Source organism: Caenorhabditis briggsae, assembly GCF_000004555.2.
Source record: "Caenorhabditis briggsae complete genome, chrIII, whole genome shotgun sequence".
Taxonomy (NCBI): Eukaryota; Metazoa; Nematoda; class Chromadorea; order Rhabditida; family Rhabditidae; genus Caenorhabditis; species Caenorhabditis briggsae.
In genome coordinates, this window is record NC_013490.2 from 3,575,484 (window position 1) to 3,593,117 (window position 17,634).

Genomic DNA, 17,634 nt, shown 5'->3' on the forward strand with positions numbered 1-17,634 from the left:
CCTCCGAATTAGTAGTGCCCTGAGATTCAGAGATTTCCAGAATTTTTCAAGACTGCGTTTTTTTTTCTGATATTCTGAGTCGAGGATTTTTTGGAATTTATGAGATTCAGAAGGTCAGAATTGCGAAATTCCAGAAATTTTTCAAAATTTGGAAATTCTGATTTTTTTTCGAAATTTCTGATTTTCAAAATCCAGAAACTCGAAAAATTTCTGAAATTCTTAAAGATAAATTCTTGAATTCTTGCTTTTCAATTCAGAGATTCCAAAAATTTCGAATTAGCGAAAATTCGAATTCATGGAAAGTTCCAAAAAAATTAGCCACAAACAATGGACGACGGTTCATTTATTTTGAGGGGTTTGAAGGCTTTTGAAAATCATGAATTTTAAAAATCCTAGTTTCTGAAGAAATCCAAAAAAAAGACAATTTTGAATTTTTGGGAATCTGTATTGAGACTTCAGGAAATCCTGAATTTCATATTTTCTAAAAATTGTGAAAATTGGAAAAAATGTGTCCAAAAAAGTTTGAATTTTTTCAACTTTTTTGAGATTTTCGCAAATTAAAAAAACAAGAAATTTTGAAAAATTTGGAATTTATAGAAATCCTGAATTTCGAAACTTTTGAAAATTTTTTCACAAAACCTCCAAGTTAGACAATAAGGAATTTTACAAATTTCAGAATCTCAAAACTCTTAAAATCTCAATATCCTGAATTTTACACATTATTTCTTTAAAAAATTTTTAAATAAAACTTTTTTCCTAGTTCATTTTTCGAAAATTTTCTAATTTTCTAGTCTGTTTTTTTCCTAATTTTCAATCAACATTTTTTTTAAATAAATAATTACAATTCAATCGAATTGTTTTTTTCTCATCCCCTATTCCTCTTATCTCTTTCAAAACCAATTGATCACCATTCTTTGATTGATTGATCAGTAACTGATTAGTCATTAAAATCACACTGTTTTTTTTGTTCGTTTTCTAATTCCTTATAACTGAAGAAATTATCAATAGAGCGCCTTTAAAACAATTTAAAATACTGGACCCGATTTTTTGACTTCATAATTTTTATCACTTTTCTTCCGTTTTCACCTCCTTTTAACCGACTGGATCTATTAAATTCTGTGTATGTATTCATAAATATTTTACGAGTTTTTCGTTTTACAGAGAATCCAAATTAACCGAAAAGGAGGAAAATGGAATAAGAATATGGATAATATTCAGACGTTTTTCGACAAATATGTACATCTTCCCAGGTTTGTTTTTTTCCAAAAATTTGAAAACTCAAAAATTCAGAAATTCAAAAACTCAAAAAATCAGAAATTCTGAAATTTTGAAATTCAAATACCGACTTTTTTTCGAATATTTTTAAAATTAGCAAAACTAGAACTTTTTTCAATAGAGCGCATGTGGCCTAGAAAAAAACTCGGCCACCGAAAAAATATTTTTTCAGCGAACTCTCCGGCAAAAATGACCACGCCTACATCATTCTCATCCTCTTATCAGTCATTTTAATTCTGATTCTTCTCATCTGTAATCTTTGTATTTGTTATTTCATCAGACAACGACGGCGTCGAGAGGTGAGTCTCTTTTTCTAGGTCATGGCCTAGAAACCCAAAAGTTTGGCCACTGACGGTTTTCTAGACCACCGTTGCTTTATTGCTTTGGGCCATTTAGTGGGCTAACTTTTCGGGGTTTTCTAGGCCATATTTTTCTCTGTTCCAGCTCATCGACTATCCATCCAACACCCTACAGTACATCCCCTTCCCACGAAACATTCGAAAACCGTATCGATCGGATTCTTCGAGTAGTCCATCGTCGTCGAATCGAATGATGCTCCCGCCACGTCATCATGTTTGACGTCTTCTTTTCTTGAATTTTTGAATTTTTTCGGGTCATTTTTTTTCGAAAATTGTCTCTTTTTCTAACCGAAATGAAGTTTATATAATAGTATTGTGTGTGGATTTTGCGGTGAAACTTTTCACATTTTCAGTGAATTAGCATTGGAGCGCATTTCCTGAAGAAAACTATTTTTATGGAAAGTGCGCCCTAATGAACTTTTTTAGTAAATTAGCATTGGAGCGCAGTTGAAAAAAAAATGGTTAACACGCTGAAAGTAATTGCTTCCTTTTCTCTGGGTCATTCGAAAAATGGCTCCAATTTCCAAATTTAGTAAAATTTTAGTTTTTCAAAGAAGGTACACTAATGAACTTATCGAAAAATTGTATTCATTTACTTCGAAAAAAAAAAATAAATAAGAAATATCAAACAAGATCCATCGATCCAACAGAAATCAATCACTGTATGGCAGCCAGTTGCTAGTTAGTCTTCTTCTTTATGTTTGAAAAAGGAAATACATTTGACAATGATCTCACTCGTTGCTGTAAATCCGGATCTGGAGATTCTGTACATCCTGTTCCGAATAGTTATAATCCAGGGCCATATTGTAATGGCCTCCATAAAAATTGTTCCGGTTTCCTACATAGGTTCCACCATACTGTAAAAAACATTTATATTCGAATGGAATGCTTTTTTTTAAATAATCACCCATCCATTAGTAATATTATTCGAATTAACTGAGAAATTTTCATGGTCTTGAGAATTGGTCCAACGCAAATTGAGATTTCGGAATGCATCGATAGGAGCTGGAATATAAAACAAAAAGTTTTAATGAATGATCTTGAAATTTCGAAAAGTGTTTGACCTACCATGATCCCACTTTTGAGTTTTATCAAACTTCATACCCATATTTGGGGTATCGAATCGAACACTTCCGTACACGAATAATAATCGTTGAAATATGAAAAAACGCTCCATGTGTCCAAAACTGTATCAGACGATAAATCATTCGAATAGGCAAATAGGCATACTTGTGGAAAAGATGGCCGGCCCGCGGGCCGGGCCGGGCCATGGCCAGGCTGGGATTTTTCTGAAAGCGGGCCGTGCCGGGCCGGAAAAAATTACACATGGCCGGGTAAATGAAGTTTGATTTTTTTGCTCAAAAGTCAATTAAATTGACTTTTTCGGATGCTTGTATGCATTTGAATTAATATTTGTGCTATTAAAAATATTTTGGAACATTTGAAAAGTAAAATTTTCGAAAAGTTGTCTTAGGCGGGCCGAGCGGGCCGGGCCGGCCCGGCCATCCACATGTATGCAAATAGGAGTGTTGGTCTTCTGGTGTCAGGAAGGCAAGAGGTGTCTTCTGAAAAATGAAACTTTCTGAAATGGTTTATTGATCATCAATTTTTTTTGTAAATCCGTTTTATCATTTTTATTCAGGCGATGGCCCGAAATTCCTGGCCGAAGGCGGGTCAAATTTCAGGAAAAAAATACTATAAAAACTGAAATCAGATGAAATTTTAAAAAATACAGAATCTTACAAAATCTTCTCACTTGTAATCTTTGTATTTGTTATTTCTTCAGACAACGGCCTAGAAACCCAAAAATGTGTTTTTCTAGGCCACCAGAAGAGTCCAGTGGTGGCCTAGATAATCAAATTTTTCGTTTCTGTTTCGGCAATCCATTTTGCTGGCCTTAAAGTCCAAAACTCGGACACCGGGGTTTAGATCTTCAATGGAAAACTGGTGGGCAAAGGTTTCCTGGGCCACCCGATTTTGTGCATCTAGTGGCCTAACTTATGGTTTTCTAGGCCGTGACTGGCCTAACTTTTTGGTGACCTAGAAAACCAAAACTCTGCCACCAGCATCTGGGACCTAAGTTGGGTTTTCCAGGCCACCTTGGTAACATGGTCTAGAAATGGCTTAACTTCCCCTTGGTGTGTTTTCTAGTTGATTTTAGAATGGTGGACTAGAAAATCCAACTTGCAAAAGATAGGCCACCCCGTTATGGGGTTATTAAGGGAGTCGGCAAAAAATGAAAAAAAAAAACTCCGCGAAAACTCGTATAGGAAACATTTATTCATTTATTTATTTATTTCAACGAAGGGGAGAAAACCACTAACACGTGAAATGTCTATGAAACTAGGAGATATAACAGGGACATACATTTGTAGTAATTGGGAGATGAAGGAAAAACCGAGTTAGTAATTAGTTGAATTCAAGACAAGAAAATGTTTTAGATCACAGGATAATAGTCGATTTTTGAAAGCCGCTGACGAGGGCTTCACCGGAAACACTTTGGCGGGTAAAGAGTTCCAACATCTGATTACTCTTTGCCAAAGTTTGGGGTCAAAATGTTTCCTATAGTTTTCTCCAGTTTTCCCCCAAAGTTTCAGCCAGATTGAAACACTCTCCGAGTTTTCGCGGAGTTTTTTTTTTCATTTTTTGCCGACTCCCTGAATAACCCCATTAAAATTACCTAGAAAAAGTTGGAATTCGAAACCGATCATACATGTCGCGGGCCGGGAGGCCGGTGGAGGAATTTTCACTGGTCCCGCCCGGCCCGGCTGGCCCGGGTTTTTGAGGCAAACATTTTCAAGAGTATTTTTTTGAGAGAAAACTGGATTTTTGGGAACATTTTATCAAAATTTCTTTTTTTTCAGGTTTAAGAAGGGTCATGGGATAAATTTCGTGCTTTAAAGGTGGGGGACAGGAGATTTTTCGTAGTTTTTTTGTAGCTAGGGTATGCATTCTACCGTAATGGTGTACAACGCTTAATGTCACTCTGCGTACAGCTGTCGTTTTGCCTTTATGTATGCAATCGGGCGCGCGCTTTCTCTTTGCCCGCGTGGCTCAGTCGGTAGCGGCGCCGCACCCTCAATCATCGCCCTCACAAGTTCAACTCCTCGAGGGGCATCTTTGAACGAAATTTCGAGAACATTATTTTTTTCATGTTCCCCCACCTTTAAAATGATTGTTTTGAGAAAAAACCCTTGGTGTGTTTTCTAGGTGATTTTAGCATGGTAGCCTAGAAAACTCAAGTTTTGCAAAAGTTAGGCCACCAAGTAAAAATGACCTGCCCTTAGTGTGTTTTCTGGGTCATTTTGAAGTGGTGACCTAACTTTTGCAAGTTGAGTTTTTAGGCCATCCAATTAAAATGGCCTAACATTCCTCTCGTGTTTTCTAGGTCATTTACCACAGTGGACTAGCTTTGGCAAGTTGGTTTTTATAGATCATCACGTGAAATTGACAAAAAAAACGACACTGTGGGATTCCGTATTTTTCGAGCTAGTGACCTAACTTTTCTGGATTTCTAGGCCACCGAGCTCTAATCCATTCAGTGGCCGAACTTTTGGGGGATTTCTAGGTCATTTTCCAAAAACTCGGCCACCGGAGGTTTTCTAGGCCACCGTTGCTTTAGTGCTTTGGGCCATTTAGTGAGCTAACTTTTCGGGGTTTTCTAGGTTATATTTTTCTCTGTTCCAGCTCATCGACTATCCATCCAACACCCTACAGTACATCCCCTTTCCACGAAACATTCGAAAACCGTATCGATCGGATTCTTCGAGTAGTCCATCGTCATCAAATCGAATGATGCTTCCACCACGTCATCACGTTTGACGTCTTCTTTGTTTCGGGTCATAATTTTTTTTGTCGAAAATTGTCTCTTTTTCTCTAACCGAAATGAAATTTATATAATAGTATTGTTGTTGGGGAATCGAGAGTGTGTGGGAGGGGGTGGAGGCGCAGAGAACGAGAGATAACTATAGAAAAAAGGGGCGGGGCTTGTGGTGCTGAGATTATTTACAGGACAAACAAAATCATCTCAATTCTTATTTTAATGGGTTTTTTTGGGGAATAAAAATGAGAAGATCTAACAGATTTTTATGATGGATAGAATAATAATTAAAATTAAAATTATTTGAAAAATAAAAATAATTGATTCCTGAAGGGATTTTTGGGGGGAAGGGGGATTGTAGAGGGTAAAGTGAACGATTTGCGCTGATTTTTGGGGTAGATGGAGAGAGAGAAGAGACGGAGAGACAGTCAGACAGAATGCAAAAATTGTGAAAAATTGGGACAAAAAATGGGGAAATTAGGCGATATTCTGGCCACCGATATCTTCCACATGAACGACATGATGTCCCATATGGTCGTCTTCGTAATCAGCGATTCCTCCCGACATTTTTGTCATCTCTTGTTTGTAGTGACGCATTTCCTGCAAAAAATATGGGGGCTTATTGAAAGTGCGCTCTAATGAACATTTTGAAAAAAAAATTTTCCCAAAAATAGGTCATTGTCAATAGAGCGCATTTACATTCCTCGGAGTATTTCTAAGCTTTATTTTCGAATTTCAGATGAATTCGCATTGGAACGCGTTTTGTAAAAAGTTTGTAAAAATTTTCGAACTTTTTGTTAATTTTACAAGAAAAGTATCATTAGAGCGCGTTTCCTGAAAATAATCATTTTTTCAGAAAGTGCGCTCCAATGAAAGTTTCAGTAAGTTCGCATTAGAGCGCGTTTGCAACATTCCCTGAAGATGTGTTCTTTGTTGCTGAAAGGGCGCTCTAATGAAATTATATGGTTTTTTTAAAAGTTTTTAGTATATTAGCTTTGGAGCGCGTTTGCATTTTTCCGTTTTTTCTTTTTTAATTTTCGAATTTCGCGCCATTTTTCGAGTGCCTTAAGTTTGAATTAAAGCACATTTTTCTCTGAAAAAATTCCCGAAAATGACGCCAGAATCAAAATTCTGCAAGCGCGCTCTAATGCAAATTCGCTAATAATGGAATTTTTAAATGAAAATTTTGTTTAATAGACTTCAAAATGGACTCTGATGAACTCCTAGAGCCTATTCCACTAAAAATTTGTCAAATTTCCGAAATTTTTGCAAACGCGCTCTATTGATAATTTGATAATTTCGTCAAAACTTCCATCAAAATTTCTAGGCGAAACCTAGTTTAAAATGGAGAGCTCGCCGAGCTCTCTATTTTTCACTGGAGTTTTGTCTAGAAATCTGAATTTATAAAGAATTTATCAATAGAGCGCGTTTGCTTAAAATTGTGAAATTCCATTTTTCGAGAATCTAGAACATTGACTTTGAAGTCTAAGCTGGATAATAGATCAAATTCGAAAACTTTCCCCTAGAAATGGGGAAAAGTGTAAATGCGCTCCATTGAGAATGGGCCTATTTCCCCTCAAATTTCTAGAATTTTCCATCTAAAAAATGCTTCACCTCGGCATATCGATCCTTATCAGCTTGAGCTTTCGTCTCATAGGCGTCCTTCGTCTCTTGTGGCACCAGCTTCCACATTTTTCCCAATTCCTGAGCCACTTGTCCCACTTTCCAGTCAGGATGTTGTCCTTGAATTTCGGGACGCTTGTCTTGAGAGTAGAAGAAGAATGCGGATCTGGAAATATTTTGAATTCCGCGGGGTTAGAAACTTCATTGGAGTTTTCTAGGCCACGGCCATCAGGTCCTTTGCAGTTCGCTCTAAAATTCGCTAAATACTGCGCTTTTTGAAACTTCAAAATCTCAATTTTGGGCCAAGTTATAATAAAAAGAGTTCGGAGGCCTAGAAAATCGCGTTTTCGAAAAAATTAGGCCACCAAAAATTATATGGGTATAAAATGTGTGAAATTGAGTATTTTGAGCGTTTTGATTGCCAAAATCGAGTTTCCCATCTTTGAATTAGTGCAGTTTCCAACTTTCAGCTCTCTAGATTGTCATCGGTGTTTGCGTACTTTCGAAGGTACAGTAACCCGGAAGACTCAAAATTCCTCAAAAGTGAGCTAGAGAAGTCTAGTTTTCCCTGACTTAGACAGAAATTGAATAGGGATTTTTAACAAAACGTTGTTTTTCAAAAATGCCCAAAAAAATGTTGGAGTGACGTCGTACTCCCGGAACTACAGTAGCCAAAAACAGCCTTCGCGTGAATTCCTGAGCGTTTTTGTTGTCAAAATTGAGTTTCCCATTGTCAAATTAGTCTAGCTTCCAATTTTCAGCCCTCTAGCTCACATTCGGTGTTTGCGTACTTTCGAAGCTACAGTAACCCGGGAAATTCAAAAATCTTTAAAATTGAGCTAGAAAGTTCTACTTTCCGGTGTCTAGAGTGAAAATTTGCGAGGAGTTCAAATTTGCAATCTATTTGGGTATATTTTATTGGCATCAACGCGCAACTGGCTCAATTTATAGATTTCAAAAATTGATTGCAAATCCAAATCTGAAACTCTTACAATGCTCTTTTCGGCGCGTGTGGATCCTTCTTGGCTCGCTTCCTCTTCCTCATCGCATCCTCTCCACCGTAGGCGGCAACCTGAGACAATATCAAAATTCAATTAGAGACGATTGCTCATTTCTCATTGCTCATCTCCAAGACCTATTCAAAATCAGAAAGAAGTAACGTACACTAACCTCAGCCTGATACCGCTCGGCATCCTTCTGAGCCAGCTCATAGAATCGTCGCTTCTCGTCGTCGACCATCGTCTTCCATTTCTCTGAGCACTTTTTCGATATCTCAGTCACCTGGACATTCTCATTCGGGTACTTCTTTTTGTGCTCTTCGTAGCACATTTTCACGAAGAAACCGTACGGAGACGTCTTGCCACGGACGGGCGGTTTGCCCATGTCACGACCAGTCGTCTGATACATTGCCGTCGATGGATTCGGCTGCTGCAAATTTTGAAAAATGAGCAATCAGGGATTACTGTAATCCGGGAATTTGAATTTTTTTAAATTTTAATTGAATAGAGGGGACCCTAATCTAGGCTATTTCAAAGACTTGTCACAACGACAACTACCGTAATCTAAAAACAATATTTTTAGGTTACTTACTGTAGTTGTCGCAGTGGGACCTTCGGAAGCAGAATAATATCGCAAATTCCTCGATTTTCCAATTTTTTCCCGTTCGAAAATGTGAATTTTGAAGAAAATCTTTTTTATTTTTTGAAAGAATTATCAATAGAGCGCGTTTTCTCTAAATCTATCGAATTTGACATCGAAAACGATAAGATTCGAAAACGCGCTCTATTGATAATTCCTTCATGAACATCTTCAAAATTCAAAATTTCAAGTTGAAAACAGTTGAAAATGCATTTATTCCCATATTTTCCTTCTAAAGTAATAATTTTGTTGATTTCGAAAATTTTCCGATTTTCAAAAGTTCCAAAATAAACGAAATATCAATTCAAAGACTCCAAAACTTCAAAATTGAGAGAATTCCAAAATATCGTTTTTCCTCTAATAGAAGCGCACCCAAAACTCCTCAACTTTGAGCTCAATTATCTCGGTTCCTATAAAAGATACCGAGAATCTGTCAACTGATAAAGGATTGCTCATTTTATGATAAATATTTTATCAGTTAACAAACTTTTGATATCTTTCACAGGAACCGAGATAACTGAGCTTAACGTTGACAGTTTGGCTGAGCTTCTGATCGAGGAAATAGGGTATGGTGAGCGAAATAAATGGGCCCAAAATCTCTATTCTCAAACTTGAGAAGTTCAAAATTTCGTAAATTTCCAAATTTCAGAAATTCCCAAATCCCAAAACGTTTCAAACTTACCAGTTGATGACTCTGTTGGTACAGAGAGTTGGGCGATGAGCTTGACGGAAAAATGTTTGCGCTGAAACCAGAGTTCATCATGTTTTTCTTTATCAGGTATCCGTATTTCGACTCTTCTGATATTTGAATTTTCCTCGTTTCGCTCCAAGAGAATCAGTTGGCACAAGATCACGAAGAATAGAGAGGGTGGAGATACAATTCGAAAATAGACCGAGTGAGATTGAGAGAGCGTCTCGTCTCAATACGCGTTGTGTGTGTGCGTTGTGAGGAACCTTTCGGGCAGCGAAGAGAGACACTATACGCCCCGAATAGAAACGCAGACATCCGAAAACAGCGCAGAGAATGAAGGTCAGACATCTGCCCCGCGTGTCTGCGTCTCTGCAAACCCCCTAGTCTTTGGTAGTTATAACACAACCCTCTCCTCTGAGGGCCAATTGGACGAAATAGTGTGCCAGGCTAGAAGAGAACCCAGACAGTCAGAACAACACACATACACTTTGTGTTGGGGTGTTGGTTGTGTGTGTGTGTGTGCGATTTCGATTCTTCTTCTTCTTTTCAAAAACAGATGCGAAGCAGTAAGTAGAAGAAGAGGAAGGACGATGACGATGTGTGGAAGAAGAGGCAACATCTCCGCGAAGGGTGGTCACAAAAGGGCAGCAATTGAGAACTTCTATTAGTCATTGTTTAGACTCTGAGACAACATTTTTTTTTTTTGAAAATCGAGAGGATTCAATTTCCCCATAACTGTAGAGGCTTTAGCCACGTGGCCTTCTTCACAACGACTTCAGAATTCAGAATATCAAAATTCGGAAGAATCTTATGCAATTTCTCAGAGATAGGATCAAGGTGACGCGGGTGACGTCATCCCGCTTGGCCATTGACTTGGCTGCGTGCCAAGAAAAGCGAACATATGCTGCCGGCTGCTGCTGCACACAGAGGGACCCCCTGGCGGGAGGGAAATCGAATCTTTGTTCTTTCTTTTGAGATTCTGGGACATCCCAGATATGAAAAGGTACTACAAATTTCCAGGTTGAGCTTCAAGCCACGCGTCAGGTCTAGAGCTAGTTTGGTACCGTAACCAACGCTGGAAGATGAATTTGAATTCCAGATTTCGCGCCAAGAGTAGCTGACTGTGTAGCCAGCTACATAACGGCTCTAGAAAGGTTCCAGGTCCCAAGGAAGCATGGTTTGTCACCATGCCAACTGTTCTTTCGCAACACAAAGCTATCTAAATCAAGACTTTTAGGCTCAACGACTCGAAAACGTCCAGGGTAGACTTTTAGAGTCTTTTCCGGCGTATCCGTTGCGTAAAAATTCACGTTGATTCGAATGGTACCAATATCGGAGCTCTAGCTCCACTAGGAATCGAGTTAGGATCATCTTAAGAATAAAACATTTCTGCCGATTCGAATAATACTGAAATTAAGTCTCTAGCTGAAAAATGAACCGAGCTATGACCAATTTTTCTGTTAGCTAGCTAAAAGGGATCACAACTCAGCTCATTTTCCAGTTGGAGCCTCGATTTTGAGACCATTCGAATCAGCGGAAAATTTCGACTCGATATAATGCCAGCAATTCGTTGAAATTGGCTTAAAACGGACCATTAGACATGAGTAACGCTTCGAAAGCTATGTCAAAAGCTTAGAAGCCGGACCATCTAGCTAATCACTTCCGGTGATACGTGGAATTCGTCGGAGACCCAGATTCTGGCATTCCCTCTTTTTAATTAGAGTAAAAACCGTTTTTTCCACCTCCAATCACCCCATGAATGAACTGATCTCCGTCCGACCAACACCTACTCGTCATTCGACTCAAAAACCGTCTAGTTTTTTGTCATTCGACTAGACGCCCAATTTTCCGATTTTTGCAAAATTTTGGTCTTTCAAAATTGGTGGTTTCTAGGTGAAAGCAGCCTCCTAGACGCCCAATTTTTTTCTTTTTTTTTTGGGCCGCCTATTTTTGGTATTTCCCAAATTGACGGTTTCTAGGCGGAGGGTGGAGAATTCTAATTGGATGCTTCTCGACGGGACGGCTCCAAGACGACTTTTTGTCTCAAATTTTCTTCTTCTTCTTGTTCTTCTCCCAATGCCAACCAACCCCAATATATCGAAAAGAGATGGAGAGCGAGAGAAAAAGACCTTTTTGTTTCTTCCGCGCCCCATAGCGCCCACCACACCGCGACGTTCATTTTTCCTCGATTTTTCTTTTTTTTTAATTTTTTGAAAATCTATTTTTTGACCCATTTCGTGCCTAATTTTTCCTCTATTAACCCTAATTTTTTCCCAGTGATCTTGGCAACTGATTCTGGAATTTTTTGGAAGACTTTGGAGCCTCCAAAAATTATTTGGAGAAAAGAAAATTTCAAAAAAAAAAAATCAGAAAACGACAATAAAAGAGCAAATTTGAAAGGTACAAAAAATGCATAAAATACAAAAATTCTGAAAAATTGGGAAAAACGAAAAAAAGAAGAAAAGTGTATGGAATCGCCGGAGAATCAGAGGTAAATAAATGTGAAACTGGAGGAGAGAAACTAGCGAAGAGAAAGAGTGTATACGCACGAAGAGACGCAGAAAATTCGAAACGCCGGGGCGCCGGCGAGAGAGTGTAGGCGGCTGGAGAGACGCAGAGAGTTGGGGGAGCCAAGCGAAGAAGCGACGGGGGAAAGGGAAGGAAAACGACGATGAAACAGGGAGAGAAAGAGCATACACAAACAACATGCATCATCACATGAGAAGAGACACTAAAAGGAGGGCGAACTTTTATGGAGAGAGACTTATAATTTTTATTATTCAGCAAAAATTCTTTTAAAAAAATTTTTTTCAAGGTTTTTTTTTTTCAAAAAACTGCTTCTAGAAAATTTAGGTAACCTAAAACAAAAAAACCAGCGAAAAATGGAATATGAATCATCAAAAATTTGCTTTTTCTAAATTTTTTTCAAAAAAATTCCTATTTTCCTGTTTTTGGTTTTTCAAAAATCGGATTTTTTAATAAAAAATTAAAAAACCTGTATTTTAGCAAGAATTTGTGAGAAAAAAACAAAAAAAATGAGATTTTTTTAGCTGAAAAACCTGGAAATGCGAATTTTTTCGAGAAATTTTTTTATTCATCTACAGTATGCTTTAAAGGCGCAAGCCTCGAAATTTTGGGGTGTTTCGCAGCGAAAAGCTATTATTATATGAATTTTGGGTTTTTTGTCAATGTTTCGGCTAATTTTATCTAAAAATGAAGTTCTTACAATGAAATTTTCTGAAAATAGTTATTTTGATGCAAGATGTTATTTTGATGCTTTTGATGCAAGGTCGTTTTGAAACTTTTCGATGGTTTACTACTGTAGTTTTGAATTTTTCGTCCACTTTTTCAGAATTTTTCCAAGAAAAACGAAGATTTCGCAAGAATTGTTCAATTTTTCTGCTTGCTAATAGTTATTTTTGCATTTTCTAACCCAAAACTCAATTTTCCAGTGGGAATAATGCCGATTTCTAGTTTTCGTGGCGAAACCATTTTTACAATTTCATGTTGTGTGCCTTCAAGGATTACTGTATTTTTCAAAAATTTCCGTTATTTTTTCCCTATTTTCCCGAAAAAAAAAAGCAATTTCGCAAGAAATTTCTTGCTGGAAACATTTTTTTCAGCCCAAAATTCAATTTTCCCTGTCAAATTGTAGGTTTTTTTTGTGCTATGTGCCTTTAAGGATTACTGTATTTTTCGAAAATTTACATTTTTTTCGATTTCGCAACAAATTCCTTGCTTTTTAAGCCGTTTTTAAGCTCAAATCAAAAGATTTTCCAGGTGTGTTGCCGGGGATGGTGTTGGATTCACCGTTGAAACTGGAGTACCCACTTCACTATGCAGTCTACAACAACCAACAAAACGATCTGAAAGAGCTGCTCGCCAACCAATCCACCCTAGAAATCGATAAAATCGATCCGAGGGGAAGAACGGCGCTGATGCTGGCAGTAACCATAGGACACTTTGAATGCGCCAACCTTCTTCTGGAATCTGGAGCAGATGCGAGTATTCCGAATAAAGAAATGTGGTCCGTATCGAATGAGGCAGTGGCTCAGGGGAATGGGGCATTCGTTCAAAGTGTTATTCAACATAGAGACTTTCAAAGAGCCACGAGAGGGGCTCAGGCAATGAAGCGAAGTCTGGAGAAGCTTCGAGAAGTTCCTGACTTTTTCTGCGAGATGAATTGGGATTTCTCCAGTTGGGTACCATTTCTCTCCCAGGCTTGTCCATCTGATTGTCATAAAGTTTACAAAAAGGGGAGCAGTGTTCGAATCGACACCACTTTGGCTTCATTTGAAGGTAAGGCTTTCGAATCTAAGCATTTGCGCGTTTTGGAGTTGAAAAATTCGGAAAACCAAGCTGAAATTTGAATTACTCGCGAAATTCCACTCTAGGCACCGAAAACTAGACCTCTTTAACTCAATTTTGAAGATTTTTCAAGATTTTCGGGTTACTGTAGCTTCGAAAGTACGCAAACACCGATTGTGAGCTAGAGGGCTGTGAATTAGAATCTAGACTAATTTGGGGGTGGGAAACACGATTTTGACTATAAAATCCCTCGGAAATGCACCTGAAGACACTTTTGAGGAGAATAACTTTACTGCAAAAAATTGATTTTTGGAATTTTTGAAAAATAATTTTGAAATTGAATTCCTCGCGAAATTCCACTTTAGACACCAAAAACTAGGCATCTCTAGCTCAATTTTGACGATTTTCGAGTTTTTCGGGTTACTGTAGCTTCAAAAGTACGCAAACACCGATTGCGAGCTATAGGGCTGAGAGTTGGATTCTAGACTAATTTAGGGGTGGGAAACACGATTTTAACTATAAAATCCCTCGGAAATGCAATTTTTTTTCGATTTTAACTATAAAATCCCTCGGAAATGCAATTTTTGAAAACTAATTTTGAAATTGAATTCCTCGCGAAATTCCACTTTAGACACCGAAAACTAGGCATCTCTAGCTCAATTTTGACGATTTTCGAGTTTTTCGGGTTACTGTAGCTTCAAAAGTACGCAAACACCGATTGCGAGCTATAGGGCTGAAACTCAGAATCTAGACTAATTTAGGGGTGGGAAACACGATTTTGACAATGAAAACCTTCAATAAAGCACTGGAATTCTGATTTTCGATATTTCCGAAAAATCCAAATTTTGAAAATATCGATAACTCGAATATCCGACAATTCCTAAAATTCGAAAAAAAACAGAGTTTTCAATTTGCAATTTTTCTGTCTCATTTGTTGCAAAAACTCATGTAGATTCACATATTTTTCGGATTTGCGAAAGTTCCGAAAAAAAATTTTCAATATCGCAGTTTTCGATTTTTCAAAAATTTGGAATTTTTGAAAATTGCAAATTTCAGTGTCTTTCTGAAGTAATTGAATGTCAAATTCGTATTTCCCACCCTCAAATTAGTCTAGAATCCAATTTTCAGCCCTCTAGCTCGCAATCGGTGTTTGCGTACTTTCGAAGCTACAGTAACCCGAAAATCTTGAAGAATCTTCAAAATTGAGTTAAAGAGGTCTAGGTTTCTTGAAAATAATCAGAAATTTGATGAGGGGTTTGAGTAAATTGTTTATTTTTAAAAATTCCAACATTTTTCGATAGTTCCGAGTACTCCTGGAACTACAGTATCCGAAAATTGGTTTTGGGTGCGTTTTTATTGTCAAAATCGTGTTTCTCACCCCTGAATTAGTCTAGATTCTGAGTTTCAGCTCTCTAGCTCGCATTCGGTGTTTGCGTACTTTTGAAGCTACAGTAACCCGAAAATCGTGGAAATCTTTAGAATTGGGCTAGAGAAGTCTAGTTTTACGGTTTCTAGAGTGAAATTTAGCGAGAAATTCGATTTCATCTTGATTTTTTGATTTTCTTGAGCTCGGTCAGTGGTCCAAACTCTTTAATCAAAAAATGAAAATCCTTTTTTTAGGAACCAATTGGGTGCGTGGCAATCAATCGTACATGTTTCGGCTGAGCAATGAGGGATTTGCGGAATTCATTGTACTGAATCACGATGAAAGAGTGGCAGTTGTGCAGGAATTACGAGATGATGATATTCTGAATGAGTATCGACAATCGCCCGGAGCAATGGATGATCGACTGAGCAATACGATTTCGACGACGTTCATCGATGTGGATAATATTGGTTTTGAGAGAACTTCTAGAGGTTTCTTATCCTGGTTTACTAGTGGAGAAGGCAATGAAACTGTAGATGGGTATGATTGTAAGGTGAGTCTATATAAGACGCCGTATAAGGCTGAAATAGCTAGAAAACCCCCCTCCCCCCCATAAATCGCCTAAATAAGGCCCTAAAATGGTTAATTTTGGTCAAAAATGATTTTAAAGAATCTGGAAAAAAAATTATCGAAAACTCTAAAATTTGGAAAATCCCAATATTTCGAAATTTCGAAAAATCTCATTTTTTTTCATTTTCGAAATTTTGTAAATCCCAACATCCTTTGAATTTCCGAAAATTCAAATTTTGCGAAATTCCAAATTTTCGAAAATTCGGAATTCTCTCAAATCCAAAATTTGCGAAATTTCGAAATTTTGAATTTCAGAAAATTTGATTTTCGCGCATTTTTGAATATTTGGTGACCTGAAAATCGTGAAAAATGAGCAAAAAACAGTCATATTTAGACGAAAATCGAAGATTTTTAGTTTTTTTGAAACTTTTCGAAATTTTTAGCTAAAAACATGCTGTTAAAACTGTTAAAACTAGTCAAAAATAAAAAAAATTATATAAAAGTTCAAACTTTTTCAAAAAATTTCAAATTTCCAAAAAATTAAAAAATCAGATTTCCGAAAGTTCCGAAAATTTTCAAAATCGGAAATTTCTAAAAATTCAGAATTTTACAAATTTCGAATTGGCAAGATTTCATAATTTCAAAAAATTGATAGTCGTCGAAAAGAATGGAATTTTTGAGAATAGCAAAAATTCCGAAAATTGGGATTTTAGAAATTTTCGAAAAAAAAGCACAAATCTAAAATTTTCCAATATTGAATAAATTCCCAAAAAAATCTCGAAATATGCTAAAATTTGCTGAAAATCACTTGTTAGAAATTACGGTGTTTGAGGTACAGTAAACAGTAGTACGGTATTCGGCTGAAAAAGTGATTTTAGCTGGTTTTTGGAGTTTATCGATTTTTGAGTCATTTTTGACCCGATTTCACTGCTTTTTGAGCAAATTCGGAATTCTCTCAAATTCAAAATTTGCGAAATTTTGAATTTTTTAAATTTCAAAAAAACATTGTTTTTTTTTAATATTTGGTGACATGAAAATCGTGAAAAATATGCAAAAAAACAACCAGATTTGGACGAAATCGACATTTTTTAGTTTTTTGAAATTTTTGGCTGAAATTATGCTGAAAATCTTGTAGAAAAGAATCAAAAATTGCAAAAGTTGAAAAAAAGACTTAAAAATCGCCAAATTCGATAAAAATCGCTCCAAAATGCTCAAAAATCGTTGATTCTCCATTTTCAGCACTTTTCTAAAAATGGCCTAAAATTTTCAGTTCTGGCGGGAATTTGAAAAAAATTCAATTTTTTTAAAATTCGGAATTTACGAATTTTTGAAAATTCCGGTAATTTTAAAAATCGGAGCTTTTGACTCTTAGAATTTTCGAAAATAGCAAAAAATTCGAAAATTGGAATTTTAGAAATTTTCGAATCCCAGAATTTATCGAATTTCAGGAAATTCAAATTTTGCGAAATTCCGAATTTTTGGAAATTTTGAATTTCTCGAAAATTCGGAATTTTCTCAAATCCATAATTTGCGTATTTCAGAAATTTTGAATTGTTTAAAATTTTCAAAAAAATTGATTTCCGCTCGCATTTTTGAATATTTGCTGGCCTGAAAATCCAAATCCAAAAATCTTAAATTCTTAAAAATTGAATAAAATCACAAAAAAATGTTTTGAAATATGCTGAAAATTGTTGAAAATCAGTTAACAGAAATTATAGTTTTCAGGGTACAGTACACAATAGTACGATATCACGGTATTTCAAACCAATGGGTCGAAAATTGCGCCCCAGCGAACGTGAAAAATCGGGGATACGACGAGTTCGAACGTTTTCAAAATCGAACAGACCTAAAATCGAACAGATTCAATTCAGAACAGTCCTTTTTTCGTACCAGAACAGAACGCGGACAGAATCGAACTGTTACAAGTTCGAACTGGTAAGGAGTCGAACTGTCCCAAATTGGAACGCTGTTTTGTGTGTGCTTT

At 36.8% G+C, this 17,634-nt stretch overlaps 4 protein-coding genes across 4 annotated transcripts in view; 2 read left to right on the forward strand and 2 right to left on the reverse strand.

Annotated features, from left to right (window-relative positions):
• Positions 1-1,203: 1,203 nt before the first annotated feature.
• Positions 1,204-1,854, forward strand: CBG17470 (the record flags this gene model as incomplete). Its single annotated transcript, XM_002641044.1, has 3 exons — positions 1,204-1,250; positions 1,448-1,574; positions 1,720-1,854. 3 exons carry the CDS (start codon positions 1,204-1,206, stop codon positions 1,852-1,854), a joined length of 309 nt encoding a protein of 102 aa, XP_002641090.1.
• Positions 1,855-2,365: 511 nt separating this feature from the next.
• On the reverse strand, positions 2,366-2,811 carry CBG25834 (the record flags this gene model as incomplete). The annotated part of the gene is made up of 3 exons (XM_045243565.1): positions 2,366-2,491; positions 2,542-2,639; positions 2,703-2,811. 3 exons carry the CDS (start codon positions 2,809-2,811, stop codon positions 2,366-2,368), a joined length of 333 nt encoding a protein of 110 aa, XP_045099997.1.
• Positions 2,812-5,931: 3,120 nt separating this feature from the next.
• Cbr-hmg-1.2 lies at positions 5,932-9,478 on the reverse strand (the record flags this gene model as incomplete). The annotated part of the gene is made up of 5 exons (XM_045243566.1): positions 5,932-6,054; positions 7,069-7,243; positions 8,070-8,149; positions 8,248-8,505; positions 9,398-9,478. The coding sequence occupies 5 exons, from the start codon at positions 9,476-9,478 to the stop codon at positions 5,932-5,934; spliced, it is 717 nt and encodes a 238-aa protein (XP_045096212.1).
• A 3,722-nt stretch (positions 9,479-13,200) lies between these two features.
• Positions 13,201-17,634, forward strand: part of CBG17467 — a gene marked incomplete at both ends in the record, with an annotated part of 8,219 nt that continues 3,785 nt past the window's right edge. Inside the window, 2 exons of the mRNA XM_045243567.1 lie at positions 13,201-13,705; positions 15,335-15,633. Of these exons, the coding sequence (XP_045096213.1) occupies positions 13,201-13,705; positions 15,335-15,633 (804 nt within the window). The remainder of the gene's footprint in view (positions 13,706-15,334; positions 15,634-17,634) is intronic.